The 18265-nt window shown below is 36.8% G+C and overlaps 1 protein-coding gene and 1 long non-coding RNA gene across 2 annotated transcripts; both read left to right on the top strand.

Annotated features, from left to right (window-relative positions):
- Positions 1-2269: 2269 nt before the first annotated feature.
- LOC145056582 (uncharacterized) lies at positions 2270-3888 on the top strand. The gene is made up of 3 exons (XR_013685833.1): positions 2270-2364; positions 2456-2543; positions 3758-3888. It is a non-coding gene; the product is annotated as an uncharacterized LOC145056582 (long non-coding RNA).
- Positions 3889-16142: 12254 nt separating this feature from the next.
- Positions 16143-16616, top strand: LOC145060470 (secreted RxLR effector protein 161-like). Its single transcript, XM_079008126.1, has one exon. The coding sequence runs from the start codon at positions 16143-16145 to the stop codon at positions 16614-16616; it is 474 nt and encodes a 157-aa protein (XP_078864252.1).
- Positions 16617-18265: the final 1649 nt, after the last annotated feature.

The raw sequence follows: 18265 nt of genomic DNA on the forward strand, positions 1-18265 counted from the left end.
ATCCGAAACTAAACTTGTTAAGAAATTTCTTACAAGTTTACCAAGAAGGTTTATCCATATTGTTGCTTCAATCGAACAAGTCCTAGATCTAAATACGGTTGGACTCGAAGACATGGTTGGACGCTTGAAAGCTTACGAAGAACGCATTCGAGAAAGTGAGCAAATATATGAACAAAACAAACTCTTGTTCAACAAAACCGAGACTTCTTCTCGAGGTGGAGAATCGAGTCGTGGTGGTCGAGGACATCGTGTTGGGGGTGTGGAAGTCGTCACAACAATTCCTATCAACAAAATCAAACCACAACCTCAAATAATGGAGAGTCTGAAAAATCAAAAGGAAGGAATAAGGATTGTTGCAAAGTAAAATGTTATAAGTGTGACAAGTTTGGTCACTTTGCATCCCAATGTCTAGAACGAAAAACCAAGAAAGAAGAAGTGCATGTACCTAAAGTTGAAGATCATGATCCACATCTTTTTATGGTCCAACCCCTCCAAGAGACAGATTTCTTAAATGAAGAAGGTGGCATACCAAGAAAATTCGAGAATCAAGAAAACAGAAACGATACTTGGTACTTGGACAACGGTGCAAGTAATCGTATGACAGGTAATCTATCTTTCTTTACCGAACTTAATGAAAGAATTAGAGGTAGAGTAAAATTTGGTGATGACTCTTTTTTCGAGATACATGGCAAAGGTTCTATTTTGTTCGAGGGTGAGGACGGAAGACACAAATTATCAACTGATATATATTATACTCCGAAACTTAGAACTAATATTATCAGTTTAAGACAAGCAAACGAATTTGGGTGTGACGTGTCAATGAAAGGTGATCATCTACACCTTTATGATAGCTGAAATATTTTTCTATTTAAAGTAAAACGTTTCGTGAGTCGTCTCTACAAAACAAAAACCAAAGTTGGAAAGCCAATTTGGTTACACACACGTCTCGGTGAGCAATCTTGGCTATGGCATACTAGACTAGGGATACCAACTTTGAGAATATTTTAGCTATGTCAAAAAAGGAACTTGTCACCGAATCAGTGACAACCGTCAACCTTGGGTCAAACAAAGTCAACAAGTCAACCCGGTCAACTCAACCAATACTAGTACGTTAGGGTTTACACTATGTTTCCTAATGTACAACTTACTATTATAATACAAAGTATCACTCGGAAATTTGCAAATTTGTCAAATATAAACCCTAGATAGGGTGAGTAACGTAACAATGTGATAAAAGTTCAACTATGTATCCTTCGGGGATAAATAACACTCATAACATGGCGTAGTAGAGTTCATAATCCTAACACTACGAGGAAAAACCTTAAAAAAGTCTACAAACACAATCTCTCTCTCTCTCTCCCTTTATATCTCAAATCTCTCTATATATCTCAAATCTCTCCCAAATCTCTCTCTATATCTCAAATCTCTCCCAAATCTCTCTCTATATCTCAAATCTCTCCCAAATCTCTCTCTCTCTCTCTATGTCTCAAATCTCTCCCAAATCTCTCTTTATAGCTCAAATCTCATTACTAACCTTTCCTATACACACTGACGTCATCGCATCCCTCCCTTTGTTGAAAACAGCTCAAAACCAAAGGAGAAAACCCAAAAGAACCCTCCCACTTCGGAATACACTATTCATTCTCAGAACCCTCCCGACTCCAAAACATCTCCTAACTCTGGAACTTCTAACTGCTTTGGAACCCTCTCCCACCGGAAGATCTCGTAGCTCCAGAAGAATCAGCCACACCGGACAATTTCACATCTTGGAAGATTGGGCGCTCTAGAACCGAACCATCTCGGAAGGTTGTACGCTCCGGAACCGAACCACCCCGGAAGGCTGTTGACTTCGCACACGCCCACTCCAAACCACTTGCAACTTCAGACCCCACTTCGGATTTTTGGTCATTTCGGACTTTTCTTCATTTTAAGGGATTTTGACGTTGGGATTTCCATCAAACGCATATTTTTCACATCTTAGACCCTCTAAACTCATATATTTAAGCACATGTTGAAGCTTTATTATATATAAAACACATTGTATTAAATAATATCTAAGATTATAAAAATATTATATTATCTTAATCATAAAGAAATAGCACAAGTGGTTCTCCCATCTTTTCCCAAGGCACATTTATGTCACTTCTCCTAGTCTCTTTTGGTCAATTCATTGTCCCCCACATAACTTCTCCCATCCACTTGCATTACTCCTTCCCTCTTATACTCATGTTCATCTTATACTCATGTTCAGGAGATAATTTCCCATTTCACAATCATCTTCACTTCTCACTTTTTCTCTCCAAGAAAATCTCTCACTCTTTCTCTCTAGCAAGGATTATCTTAAGATTGTTCTTGGATCTTTTGGTAAGTATTTCTTTCAAACTCTAATGATTTTACATACTTCTATACAAATCTTGAACCTATTACCCACATATTCACGTATTAATGTCCTTAGGACCATCAAATCTCCAAATTTCTTTCAAGTGTTCTTGATTTGAAACTTCTCATCCACAACCTTCCACTTATCAAGGAAAACACTTAAGGTGAGTTCATACCCCCACCATTTTCGAGTTTTCCATATTTTAGGGGGAGGGGGGATACTAGTAAACAAAATAATATACAAGTTGTTATAAATATTTTTTTTATGTTACGTAAGAAGAGATTTTCTAGCAAAAATGGTCATAACCTGGTTATAACACCATTTTTGCGGGTTTTTAATCAAAGATATGTTGATTAAAACATATATATTCAACTAGATATAAGAATCTTAAAAAGGCAAAAATAAGTTTTACGTAACCATATTCTCATTATTTGCCGCTAGTAGCGTTTAATAGTCAAAAACTAACAAAATGGACGTTTCATGTTAAAAACCCATTTAATTGCATTAAGTATAAAATAGTTGCTATTTAAAGTATACCGATCTACTTTCATGTGTGGGAATACATACTTTTGGGTACGAAAAACCTATACTATAACAAACCGTTTATAGTTTACGAACCGTTACACTTTGTAATATAATAATAGGGAAATATATATTGATTGTTTTCATGCTGTTTTATTTCCATAAAAAGGTGATTATCATACATATAAAGGTTTTCATCACTACAAAACATTTATGGTAAATTATAATTGGTATAGTTTATGGGTCTTTAACACTATGAAATTTACTACGAAAGGTTATTATTCCACTACGAAAAGGGTTTTCATTTACACTACACGTAAACTCGTTGAATCAAATTTTGTGAGTCAAAATCTTCACGTACAAATCAGAGTACCTACAAAAGTCCTGTTTTATAAATAGAGTCTCCAATAAGAGAGCATGATAGTTGTGTATAGATCTATACGAGACTGACAATTCCGAACCTAAGCTGCTTGCAACAACTAGACCGACAGGTATGGGGTTACAAATTTCATAACATTTCGACGTCTGAAGAACATCGTAACATGCCATCTTTGTCGTTAGCACGGTTATAATAACTTACATGGGGAAACAACGATACATATAGTTTACGGGGATGTATTCATTCAAACGGTTTTATAAAACTTAAAACTACATATAATATTATAAGTATGGAAAATACTTGTACATCTCGGTCATTAGGTTTTAAGACTACAACTCATATTTAAAGGAAAATATTGGATTTTCTGGAACAAACACTATTTTTTTATAAAGAAAGGCTTTCAACTCTACATACAAACACTTATGAACTCACCAACTTAATTGTTGACACTCTTTCAAAACTACTTGTATTCTCAGGTAATCACTAAAACATGTAACTACCAGCTTTTGAGGATGGGACGCTAAGACGTCAGACAAATCATTTTTTTATCATCATATTGTAACTGATTTTGAAACATGTAACTCATGAAACAATGTAACCCTTTTCAATTATATTTATGATGGTTGTGTTTGCTTTGGTCACTATTATTTTCTATGATATGATACAATACATGAAAGTCATCCACCCCCGGACGTTTCCATCATCCTGGTTTGGGGTGTGACAGAATCAAATCAACTTTGTGAGTCATGCTTAGTTGGAAAACAAACATGAAGCAGTTTTTCGAAAAAGGCATCATATCGAGCCGAGAATATCCTAGACCTCGTGCATGGAGATCTTTGTGGGCCGGTATCACCATCAACTATTGCCAAAAACAGGTATATCTTCGTTCTTATTGATGATTACTCAAGGTTTATGTGGAGTTATATTATGAAAGAAAAAAGCGAGGCCATATTTTATTTCAAGAATTTCAAGACATTAGTTGAAAAAGAAAGCGAAAAATCTATTAAGGTTTTTCGCACAGACAAAAGAGGAGAGTTCACTTCACAGGAATTCAAAAAGCTTTGTGAAGACAAAAGTATGATACGACACCTCACGGATCCATACACACCACAACAAAATGGGGTGTTGGAGAGAAGAAATCGTACACACCTTGAGATGACACGGAGCTTGCTAAAAGCCATAAATATCCCAAATTTTCTTTGGGGAGAGGCAATTCGACATGCAACCTATATTATAAATAGATTACCAAAAAATCTCTAAAGAACTTGACTCCATATGAGAAACTCTATCATCGCAAGCCTAATATCGAACACTTACGAATTTTTGGGTCACTAGCTTATGTAAAAATCACAACTCCTCACCAAAAGAAGCTAGACGATCAATCCAAAAAATGGTGTATTTTGGATCTAAACCCAGTTCCAAAGCTTATCATTTATATGATCCAAAGATGAAAAAATCACAGTTTCATAAGATGACATTTTGATGAAAACTCAAGTTAGAGTTGGGAAAAAGAAGACGAGACTACACAAAAACCCAAGATGTTATGGGTTCATTGGTCGAAGATGGTTGACACCGGAAGTGGACCGGTAGTGAGTGAAGCACACGAAGTTACAAATGAAAATGATCACGGTGAAAAAAGTGAGTCGATACCACAACTGATGTCACCTACAATGGTTGTACAAGATGAACTTCCACAACTACGAAGGTCGAATCACAACACACAATTTCCTAGAAGACATGATGATTTCAAAGTTGATTTTTTCATATAGAATCATGAGCTACTATTGGCTCTCAATGAATATGAACCAACAACCTATCATGAAGCCAAGATGAATCCATTATGGGTAAAATCGATGGAAGAAGAAATCGACTCTATTGAAAAGAATAGAACTTGGAGATTTGTAAAAAGACCATGCAACACAACCGTTATTGGTTTAAAATGGGTCTATAAAATAAAAAAGAGATGCAAGTGTGACAACCCGAAATTTCCATTCTGTACAAACCATATCAAGTCAGTAGAAGATTAGAACAGTTACAGAGAATTTCCAGACTTTTGGGTATAAGTTTGAGTATTTCAGGATTTACACTTAAGGAGATATCAGGAGAGTGGATGCACTAGGGTTTTGGTGCAACACTGTTATTCCAAAACTCTATGATATTAGAGTTCAATGGATGAATAAAAATATTTTCTGCCAAAAATCCCAAGACTATATATAGGATTCTGAACCATATTTATTCATTATTTCCAATTCCAACTAGAGAAAAGCTGAATTCTCTCTCAAGGATCTTCGGACTTTCGTTCCGGAAAGTGAGTACTTCTATCTAGTGTTGTTTTAAAGCTTCATATATGCTTAATACACTAGAAATCATAGGAAAACACTAAGATCTGTGAGTTTACCGCCCAAGAACACCTTGGGGAGTAAACTCCTTTATAAGGGCCAAAGTGTGCCCAATGTCCCTCCAAGCCTTGGGACTGAACCTAGAGACTACCATTACTTGTTTTAGACCCCCAAAACATTAAGAAACAAGGCAAGAAGTGAGTTCACGGCCAAGGAAGTTTTTGGGCCGTGAACTCCATTTTAGGGTGCCAAAATGCCCTAAATGCCTTCCATAAGCCAAGAGACAAACATAGCCTTTACCATGATGTGTCTAGGACCCAAAACAACCAAAAGAACAACACCCATAGGTGTTTACGGCTGCAAGCTTATAACCAAATGGTCCATGGGCCGTAAACTCAAGATAAGAGTGTTTTGATGCCACAAACACTTCCTAAGGCTTAGGCATGAATTTAGAAAGCTTCCTTATGACCTTTAGGACCCTCATAAGTATAATTGGCCATGAGTTTACGGTAGTAAACTCATTTGGGCCGTGAACACCTCAAAAACTCCAAAGAAGGTGGTCTTTCTCATCCTAGGCTAGAGCTAATGTCCCTAAATCATTCCCTAACTTTCATACTTGCATTCCCACATGTGTAGCCATGAGTTTACGGCCGTAAACTCTCTTGGACCGTGAACTCATGCTAGTAAACTCATATGTGTGCCTTATACCTTCCTATGTTGAATCACATGTGATTCCAACACTTGGTCAAGGTGTTTCCTAGTCCCGGAAGGTGTTATCTTTCATATAGTTGTTTATAAACACTATATTCATGTCATTATGTGTCCTTAAATATCATTTAGGAATTATTGTGTCTCGGAACTTCATTCGTGGAACTTCTCATCCATACGCGCATACCCGTTTGAATCACCCACATCAGGTGAGTTCATACCCCGTAATGAATCATTTAACTATTTTGAACTCTTTTAAGGGGGAATACAGGTTGAACACAATGATAATTGTGTAATTATTTGTTGTTAAACATTATTCAAAATGTTACTTATGTCATTTATAAGTCGTCTTTACATTTCAAAACTATTTTAAAGGTTGTGTTACTTTATAGTTGTACAAAACTCCGTTTTTAAAGTATAAGCATAACTTGGTAGACAAATGAGTCTTTTCATCATCAGTATAGTTAGAACATTAGTAAACTATTATAGGTATAGTTTAGGAGAATACTATTCATTACTTCTAGTACAATGAAGCACACAAAGAAACAATACCAGAACAGAACAAACAGAGAAGAGAATCAAACAACACCAGAACAGAACATAACAAACAAGTTAATTTGCTATAGCATGACAACACGCAGACAGGATCTAATTATACCAATGAATCGCTAACGCATTAGTGATAGTTATATTGGGTATACATGATCATATAACTTTAATGTGAATTACACGGCTTGAATGGATTTGCTCGGGTCGCAGTGGGTTCCCTCAATATCCTTTCATGAGAGCGTTTAGTAGGGGTTCTAGCTTTCACATTATGACTGTAATAAAACAAATATGTTTAGGTTAATAGTACCTCCGCATGTCATTATAAACGACATCAGGGTACTCACTTCTCCCATTACTTTCATAAAGTGTCGGTAACACTTGAAGGTTAATCTATTTCTCTACGAGATGGTTATAAACTAGGGAGAATATACTTCACTTTGGATGTGGGTTTACACCGAGGTCACCCAATCTATTATCTACCTTAATCTATATATATTTATGCTTAGTATACATTAAGTCATCATAAGGGTACCAGGTATCGATCAGGTTATAGGAAACAGGGTCAATGCATAGTTTTTCTAGTACAAAACTTTCGTTTCAAAGTCAGTACTTTTGGTATACAAAACTAGCGATTTCCCAGTTAAGGGCTTAATCCATTTTATTAAGCCAGTACAGTTTTAAAGACTTTAAGTGAGTTAATTCTATAACACCTTAGTTTATACACCATGTTTATATATAAAACTAGTATCCGACAGCTAGTAGGATGTGTGCTCTTCGTTGTACGTCCTGTTCCTGTTGGATGTGGGTTTACACCGAGGTCACCCAATCTACTATCTACCCGATATCAAATTATATATAGCAGTATAAACAAAGCTATTATAAAAGTAATCACCATAGTCAATATTTTACTATAAGAAATATAGGTTTTCTTAAAAGGAACTCTCCATTAGATATAAAGGAACCATTACAAATAACTCCATGAGTAACAAGTGAATACACCAAGTTTATATATGACAACGATCTAACAACTAATGGAATGTGTGCTATATGCCTTACTTACTGTACCCCATTGGGTTGTGAGTTGAGGGTAGATGCGCCCAATCGATATTTGTTTACTCCAAGTATATATAACTTGTACCCACTTATTACGCATAGAAAGGCTTGTAGTGTCATTTTACTCAACTTCCATTAAAGTAGGAAATATAGGATTTTCTAGAGGAGCAAGCGATCATTTCAAAACAGAACTTACAGCTTACATCACTTTTACATATACTTTTTCCACATTTTACAGCTTACTCACATCACTAAAATTTTATGAACTCACCAGCTTAATTGCTGATCAACTCTTTCAAATAACTTGTATTCTCAGGAGACTATTAGACAGGTGATCGTGTTGGGACTTTAGAAGATGGAGCATTATAGCTTCATGTCTTGTTTTGTTATTTGTTTATGACTTCTATGTTTTGTGAACACATACATTGTAAACACTTTCTTTCTAAATGAAATGGTTGTTCATTACTTGCTTACCATATACATATCTCGTGATACTTGACATGACGTCCTCCACCCCCGAACGTTTCCGCCGTTCCGGTTTTGGGGTGTGACAGATTGGTATCAGAGCACTGTTTATAGTGAACTAAGTATACCAACCGATAAAAGATATACGTCTATAAATACAATAGGGATTAAGTGCTCTGGATAATGATATATTTTAGATTATAACTTCAAGTTATAAAAATATACCTACTTGCTCATACATGTACATAATAGAACTAGGATCACGTGGAGAACAAAACTAAAAGTATTTAGAGGTTGGACACTGTCGTCAACCTGAACAGTTATGTAATCATATCTAGGATCAATATAGCCTGATCAACTATATTCGTTCGAGATGTGACCAACATGTGTTTGGGAATGATGTGGTGTTGCGACAGAGTTAAAACTTACCAGAACACCAGTCAAGAGAACGCCAGAACAAGTACAGTTAGAATTAGAGTACTATGGGAGTATTCTATGATACGATAGCGCGATAACAAGTTTAGAACATAACAAGTACATTACATTAGGATACTAGAGGAGTATTTTAGTCCAGATACATAACTTATGTGATAACTTAAAAGACCCTTGCGGATAGGTCTATAATCTTACAGGGTATATTCATAAAGTTTTATATATAATCAAGATCTTATAGACATAGAATCTGTGACCGACGCTTCGCTATCCATTCCTTTTAAGGAAGTAGTGTTGAGGTGGGATCAATTGTTTGAAGGTCTATTTGATCTTCAATTATATACAATACCAACTCGTATACCTAGTATAATTATAGGAAGATTCCGTAAGGATCACCCCATGAAGTTACCTTAAAGCTCATAGGTTCTTTAGTCACTTTCATTCTCACACGACAAGCCCAGATAAACGTAACCACTTCCTCATAGTAGACAACAGAAGAGTTCAGGAGGAACAACGACAAACCAATGAAAAGATTTCAAGGAAAGATCATCCGAAATAACCAAAACGTCTTATGCGTCACACTAATAAATATTAATTAGGTTAATTTAGCGAGCGAGTGGAAACACTGCTCACATTACATGTGTTAGAATTATTTTCTTACATGCAGCTGGTAACAGTTATTCAGCAAAACAGATATTCATTCGAGGATAGTTATTTCAAATTCATAGAGTTTATTAGGTATAGACTCATTTATGGATTGTTCCTAGAACCTTGTGGAAATCAGGACCCGATACATCCAGAACTAGGATAACTTTGTCTTTTCAGCTTTCGGCTTGTGTCCGTTGCTATAGACTTATTCCATCTCATCTTTGTTTTCTTTTAGCAAAGATGCCTCCTCGCAGATCACCAAGACACGCTACTCCGATAACTCCCATACATTCTCCACAATCAATGCAGCAACTCTAAATGCTGCAGTGGTCGCGGCTGTGGCAACAGCCATGGCACAATATCACCCCATCAGTACAGGTGGAGGTGAAACGCCTACTGATTCTACTCAAGGTGAGGTCCCTGTGCGCCAGGGAGAGTTCTCCTACAAGGACTTCACCAGATGTCAACCACTGTCCTTTAAAGGGACTGAAGGAGTCATTGCCCTTCTGCAATGGTTCGAGAAGACAGAGTCGGTCTTCGAAATCTGTTTATGCCCCGAAGGAAGCAAAGTGAAGTTTGCTGCCTGCACCTTCGATGGCAAGGCCCTAACATGGTGGAACAGCCATGTTAAGTCACTGGACCTATCAGTGGCAAACTCCATAGGTTGGGAAAACCTAAAGGAGTTAATTCGGGAAGAATATTGCCCGTTAGGCGAGATTCAAAAGCTGGAACAAGAGCTGTGGGATCTCACTATGGTCGGCTCAGACATAGTGACCTACACGGACCGGTTCAGCGAACTAGCAGCTCTATGTCTCGAGATGATTACCTCAGAGATCAAGAAGATAAAAAGATACATTTGGGGTCTGACTGCTCCGACCCAAGGAAATGTGTTGTCTTCTAACCCAACCACGTTCGCTAGTGCTAAACGCTTGGCTCAACGACTCATCGATCATGGAGTCCGCCACAGCGTAAAAGTCCCTATTCCCGAGTCATCAAGGGAAGAGGACTATAATCAAGAGTCAGAGAACAAGAGAAAGAAGAAGCGAACAACACAAGACATCCCACAAGAGCAACAAGCGAGTACTATGTACGCCGCTACGACGCCTACTGCTTCAGCATCTGCCAGTCGTTATGCTGGAAACCTTCCAAAGTGTGGAAAGTGCAACTTTCACCACACTGGAGTGTGCCGAGAAATGCAGTGTCTGAACTGACACAGAAAGGGACACACAGTCTGTTACTGCAGGGCACCGGCTCAACCGATCTCCCAAGTCCTCGGAGCTGAAGAAAACCAAGCCTGTTATGGCTGTGGTGAGAATGGACACATTCAGAGGGACTGTCCAATAATGATGAACTCAGGAGCGGATGGACGTATTCTGATGATCACCGCAGGAGAATCTACTCGGAGTCGTTGTCGAGTAGTGGTACGTTTTCAAAATAGTATTTACTTTTAAAATTAATTTATAATCATATAAGATTAAAATTTGGGGATGACACTTAAAAGTAACTATAACAACTCACATGTTGAAATAGGTCGTAATATTCAAGAGAACTAAAAGATCCCTTAGAGAAGCTATTATGACTCACCATATACATCAGGGTTGTGCGCAACTGAGATATTGAAGACTTAGAGTGAGTGACTCCGCTTAGGTCCCCTTTCCTTAATTGGTTGAGGATTTGAGGCAGAGATGCTCAGTCGACTGCCTGGCTCATCTTAAGTATTCACAACTTGTATATGACGGGCGATAGTAGTGGTACCATGGGGGGATCATGGTATAAAAGTATCCCTTCTGTAAGTAAAGCACTTTTATTTGTATGTATGCGCACATAACGGTACGATACATAGGAGTGTTAATTTCAAAATAGAAAACAGGAAACTCGAGAACAGTTACAAGGAGTACATTGTTGAACATACTAGGAGTACAGTACCAAGCATACCAGAGATACATCGTCGTTATCAGACGTTTCTTTCATTTGACCAAAACTTTGTTCGGTATAGAGTCCATTGTTTTTCTTGCGTCATGAGTTGGCGTGGTCCTCACCATACTGAGTTCATATATTTCTATCGCCTCGATCGGCAAGTTCTCGAAACTTTTGTCATTCATATCGAAGGTCTGACCTAAACCTAAACTTTATCTTTCACATTCTAAACCCCTGAAGTACTCGTGCGAAGAGTACTTTGTCCTCCGAAGACTGTCACGAAATACCACTCGTCCAGCAGACCAAGTCCGAGCATAGAGGCTATGGACGAATACAACCCGCTTATTATTTTGAATGTATACGCAATGGTGGTATATGAGAGTGATTTCGTAGATCTAGTATGTGTGTTTCCGCCCTATCTCCTGTTTTCCCCGTGGGTTGTGGACCTGGGGCAGAGTCGCACATCCGACAGTCCTACTAATCTTAATCATATATGGCTTGTATACACGAGGTAATGATAGATGGACCAAGTATGAATCCTATCATGAACACCAGGGCAATGAGGTCAGGTCTACGAGTGAATATTCTATAGAGCAGACGAGCTCAACCCCGATAGTAATGTTAAGAGAGCGAATTTCGGGACGAAATTCCCTTTAACAGGGGGATGATGTGACAACCCGAAATTTCCATTCTATACAAACCATATCAAGTCAGTAGAAGATTAGAACAGTTACAGAGAATTTCCAGACTTTTGGGTATAAGTTTGAGTATTTCAGGATTTACACTTAAGGAGATATCAGGAGAGTGGATGCACTAGGGTTTTGGTGCAACACTGTTATTCCAAAACTCTATGATATTAGAGTTCAATGGATGAATAAAAATATTTTCTGCCAAAAATCCCAAGACTATATATAGGATTCTGAACCATATTTATTCATTATTTCCAATTCCAACTAGAGAAAAGCTGAATTCTCTCTCAAGGATCTTCGGACTTTCGTTCCGGAAAGTGAGTACTTCTATCTAGTGTTGTTTTAAAGCTTCATATATGCTTAATACACTAGAAATCATAGGAAAACACTAAGATCTGTGAGTTTACCGCCCAAGAACACCTTGGGGAGTAAACTCCTTTATAAGGGCCAAAGTGTGTCCAATGTCCCTCCAAGCCTTGGGACTGAACCTAGAGACTACCATTACTTGTTTTAGACCCCCAAAACATTAAGAAACAAGGCAAGAAGTGAGTTCACGTCCAAGGAAGTTTTTGGGCCGTGAACTCCATTTTAGGGTGCCAAAATGCCCTAAATGCCTTCCATAAGCCAAGAGACAAACATAGCCTTTACCATGATGTGTCTAGGACCCAAAACAACCAAAAGAACAACACCCATAGGTGTTTACGGCTGCAAGCTTATGACCAAATGGTCCATGGGCCGTAAACTCAAGATAAGAGTGTTTTGATGCCACAAACACTTCCTAAGGCTTAGGCATGAATTTAGAAAGCTTCCTTATGACCTTTAGGACCCACATAAGTATAATTGGCCATGAGTTTACGGTAGTAAATTCATTTGGGCCGTGAACACCTCAAAAACTCCAAAGAAGGTGGTCTTTCTCATCCTAGGCTAGAGCTAATGTCCCTAAATCATTCCCTAACTTTCATACTTGCATTCCCACATGTGTAGCCATGAGTTTATGGCCGTAAACTCCCTTGGACCGTGAACTCATGCTAGTAAACTCATATGTGTGCCTTATACCTTCCTATGTTGAATCACATGTGATTCCAACACTTGGTCAAGGTGTTTCCTAGTCCCGGAAGGTGTTATCTTTCATATAGTTGTTTATAAACACTATATTCATGTCATTATGTGTCCTTAAATATCATTTAGGACTTATTATGTCTCGGAACTTCATTCGTGGAACTTCTCATCCGTACGCGCATACCCGTTTGAATCACCCACATCAGGTGAGTTCATACCCCGTAATGAATCATTTAACTATTTTGAACTCTTTTAAGGGGGGAATACAGGTTGAACACAATGATAATTGTGTAATTATTTGTTGTTAAACATTATTCAAAATGTTACTTATGTCATTTATAAGTCGTCTTTACATTTCAAAACTATTTTAAAGGTTGTGTTACTTTATAGTTGTACAAAACTCCGTTTTTAAAGTATAAGCATAACTTGGTAGACAAATGAGTCTTTTCATCATCAGTACAGTTAGAACATTAGTAAACTATTATAGGTATAGTTTAGGAGAATACTATTCATTACTTCTAGTAGAATGAAGCACAAAAAGAAACAATACCAGAACAGAACAAACAGAGAAGAGAATCAAACAACACCAGAACAGAACATAACAAACAAGTTAATTTGCTATAGCATGACAACACGCAGACAGGATCTAACTATACCAATGAATCACTAACGTATTAGTGATAGTTATATTGGGTATACATGATCATATAACTTTAATGTGAATTACACTGCTTGCATGGATTTGCTCGGGTCGTAGTGGGTTCCCTCAATCTCCTTTCATGAGAGCGTGTAGTAGGGGTTCTAGCTTTCAAATTATGACCGTAATAAAACAAATATGTTTAGGTTAATAGTACCTCCGCATGTCATTATAAACGACATCAGGGTACTCACTTCTCCCATTACTTTCATAAAGTGTCGGTAACACTTGAAGGTTAATCTATTTCTCTACGAGATGGTTATAAACTAGGGAGAATATACTTTACGTATGACAAAGGAACAGTCGAGTCTTGGTAGAAGACTACTTTCAAAACAGTCGAGTCTTGGTAGAAGGCTACTTATAAAAGTTAGGACCATGATGCTAACTTTATGATTCCTTAATGTATACACTAAAGGATACATATATGCTAAGTAGATTCCGACATCTAATAGGATGTGTGTTCTTCGTTGTACGTCCTGTTCCCGTTGGATGTGGGTTTACACCGAGGTCACCCAATCTATTATCTACTCGAATCTATATATATTTATGCTTAGTATACATTAAGTCATCATAAGGGTACCAAGTATGGATCAGGTTATAGGACACAGGGTCAATGCACAGTTTTTCTAGTACAAAACTTTTGTTTCAAAGTCAGTAATTTTGGTATACAAAACTAGCGATTTCCCAGTTAAGGGCTTAATCCATTTTATTAAGCCAGTACAATTTTAAAGACTTTAAGTGAGTTAACTCTATAACACCTTAGTTTATACACCATGTTTATATATAAAACTAGTATCCGACAGCTAGTAGGATGTGTGCTCTTCGTTGTACGTCCTGTTCCCGTTGGATGTGGGTTTACACCGAGGTCACCCAATCTACTATCCACCCGATATCAAATTATATATAGCAGTATAAACAAAGCTATTATAAAAGTAATCACCATAGTCAATATTTTACTATAAGAAATATAGGTTTTCTTAAAAGGAACTCTCCATTAGATATAAAGGAACCATTACAAATAACTCCATGAGTAACAAGTGAATACACCAAGGTTATATATGACAACGATCTAACAACCAATGGAATGTGTGCTATCCGCCTTACTTACTGTACCCCATTGGGTTGTGAGTTGAAGGCAGATGCGCACAATCGATTATTTGTTTACTCCAAGTATATATAACTTGTACCCACTTATTACGCATAGAAAGGCTTGTAGTGTCATTTTACTCAACTTCCATTAAAGTAGGAAATATAGGATTTTCTAGAGGAGCAGGAGATCATTTCAAAACAGAACTTACAGCTTACATCACTTTTACATATACTTTTTCCACATTTTACAGCTTACTCACATCACTAAAATCTTATGAACTCACCGGCTTAATTGCTGATCAACTCTTTCAAATAACTTGTATTCTCAGGAGACTATTAGACAGGTGCTCGTGCTGGGACTTCAGAAGATGGAGCATTATAGCTTCAAGTCTTGTTTTGTTATTTGTTTATGACTTCTATGTTTTGTGAACACATACATTGTAAACACTTTCTTTCTAAATGAAATGGTTGTTCATTACTTGCTTACCTTATACATATCTCGTGATACTTGACATGACGTCCTCCACCCCCGAACGTTTCCACCGTTCTGGTTTTGGGGTGTGACAGCAAGTGGCTCAATTAGAAAGTACAAGGCTAGAATTGTAGCAAAATGATATCTCCAAGAGAACGGTATCAATTTTGAAGAAGTTTTTGCACCGATAGCACGAATTGAAACCGTTATAATTTTAATAGAACTAGGTGCTTCAAAAGGTTGGGAGCTACATCATCTCGATGAAAATTTTGCATTTCTACATGGTGAATGGCAAGAAGAAGTATACGTTGAACAACCTGAAGGTTTCGAAAAACAAGGAAAAGTTAAAAGGAATTTTGTATTCAAGCTCATAAAAATGTTATATGGTCTATGTCAAGCTCCTCGAACGTGGAACATGAAATTGGACGAGATTCTTAAAAATATGAAGTTCCAAAGGTGCATGCAAGAACAAGCTATATACCAAAGGAAGATAGAATTTGATCTAATCCTAGTTGGAGTGTATGTTGATGACTTGGTTGTTACGGGAACGAACATGTCAATTATAAATAAGTACAAGCAAGCAATGGCAACAGACATTGACATGAGTGATCTTGGAATATTACGATACTACCTAGGATAGAGGTATATCAAAAGAAGGATAAAATATTAATCACACAATAAGGCTATACAAAAAAGTTGCTCAAGGATGCAGGGATGTATGACTGTAATCCTACTCTAGTTCCAATGGATCCAAATGCAAAATTCTCAAAAGGAGAAGGCGAGGAAGACACGAATGCAACAAAATATCGAAGACTAGTTGGAAGATTGATATATTTGCTTCAAATAAGGGCTAATTTAGCTTACTCAGTTGGCATAAGAAGTCATTACATGAAAACTCCAAAGAAGTCACACATGGTTGCTATAAAACAAATATTAAGATTTGTAAAAGGAACTATCGGATATAGGATACGTTACAGTCGTAATAATCTAGTAAGACTGGTTGGATATTCTGAGAGGAGTCACAACATTGATCAAGATGATGGAAAAAGTACCATCGGGGATGTACTTTATTTTGGTGAATCACCAATTACATGGTGGTCTCAAAAGCAAGAAACAATGGCGTTATCATCTTGTGAAGCTGAGTATATGATTGGTTCTGCAGCAAGTTGTCAAGCAGTTTGGTTACAAGATCTTTTAGGAGAAATAACTGGTTCTTAAGTACAAGAAGTGGTAATTAAAATTGATAACACACTGACAATTGCATTAATCAAAAATCTAGTTTTTCATGGCCAGAACAAGCACATCAAATCTTGTTTCCACTAGATACAAGGACAATTTGAAGACAAGGAGATCACAATCGATCAAGTTAGTGGAAAGGAACAATGAGCTGACATTTTGACAAAGGCTTTAGCTAAGATAAAGTTCGTTGTGATGCACAAGCTACTAGGAGTTGAATACCTCACAATTTCCATTCGGAAATTAAGGGGTGATTATTAGTAATTTCCAATTATACCCCTTCTATACACGATGATGTGGGAAAGTGTTGGATTAGTGTCTAAGCCCGTAACCATATTTGTCAAGTACTTGATCCGATTGTGCATGGTCCTTTTGTGGTGCCTTCACCAGAGCAACTTGACTGGAGAAATAATAGAGAAAGAGGTTATTATGATTTATTAATATGTTATAATAATAATATGTTAAAGGGGAAATCATATTTGTTTAATTAATATTGGTCAATGATTAATTAAGAATTAATTTAGTGATCAAGTGTAATTAATTAAACTAGAGGGGCTGAATTGTAATTATGTGATAGTTACAAAATAGGGTAATGGTTATCCTAAATATAGGTTGGACGAATTCAAGGGATAAGATATCCTTGAAATCGTCCAAAGGATAAAGGATAAAGGGTTTTCAAGGCTTATCTTATTGTTACTTGGTGGGCAAGTAACTAGATAAGGATAAGGACTGAAACCCTAATCTCTACACCTATATAAACACCCTTTTGGCACATGAATTCATCCATGCCTTCTTAAAGGGTTCTTAGGGCCGATTTCATAGCTCCCCCTCTCTCTATTGCCTCTCCATTTGCTCTTGGTGTTTGTGAGCCATTAGAGGTACTACACTTGTGGTACTTGCTTTCAAGACCTAGGGTTTGAAGATTTGAGTTGTTATTGCAATATAACAACAAGAGGTATGTGATCTAATCTTCTATGTGTATTTCAAAAATACTAGGGCATAGTAGGGTTTCTTTATGTGTTCATAATGTTGTGTATCTAATAGTGAAAACATAGATATAATTCTAGGGTTGTATGCACACATAGGATTGTTTGTACAAAAACCATTAGTGGTATTAGAGCCTTTGGTTTACTTGTTTTCAATTAGTATTATACAATTGTATGAACTTGACATATTAGGGTTTATAGCCAATAAACCCTAGGAGGCAAGAATTTCGAGATTAGGGTTTCTAAATCCTAAATTTGCGAAAATTATGAAAGGGTTTTTTAAAATCCTTTCCTTTGGTTCAAGATTTCGAAATCTAGGGTTTGCAAACCCTAGGATTTTCGAGATTAGCCTCCCCCCAAGATAATATCCTAAATTTTAGGGATTTGGATTATCCTATATCTTGTAATTATCCTTTAATGGTTATATATGGTAATTAAAGACTTTGAATTATCCTATCGCATGATTTTCGAAATTTAGAGGGATTAAAAGGATTAGGATAAATTAATTGTTTAATTGGTAATTATCCTTCATGATTTAATTAATCCCTTATGATTTAATAATTTAAATTAATAGTTTAATTCAAGATAATTATTAAATCAAGAGTTTTAATATTTAAAATTTTAATTTAAATAGTCTTAAATTTC

The sequence above is a fragment of the Lactuca serriola genome, chromosome 6, assembly GCF_051521515.1.
Source record: "Lactuca serriola cultivar US96UC23 chromosome 6, Lser_US96UC23_V15, whole genome shotgun sequence".
Taxonomy (NCBI): domain Eukaryota; kingdom Viridiplantae; phylum Streptophyta; class Magnoliopsida; order Asterales; family Asteraceae; genus Lactuca; species Lactuca serriola.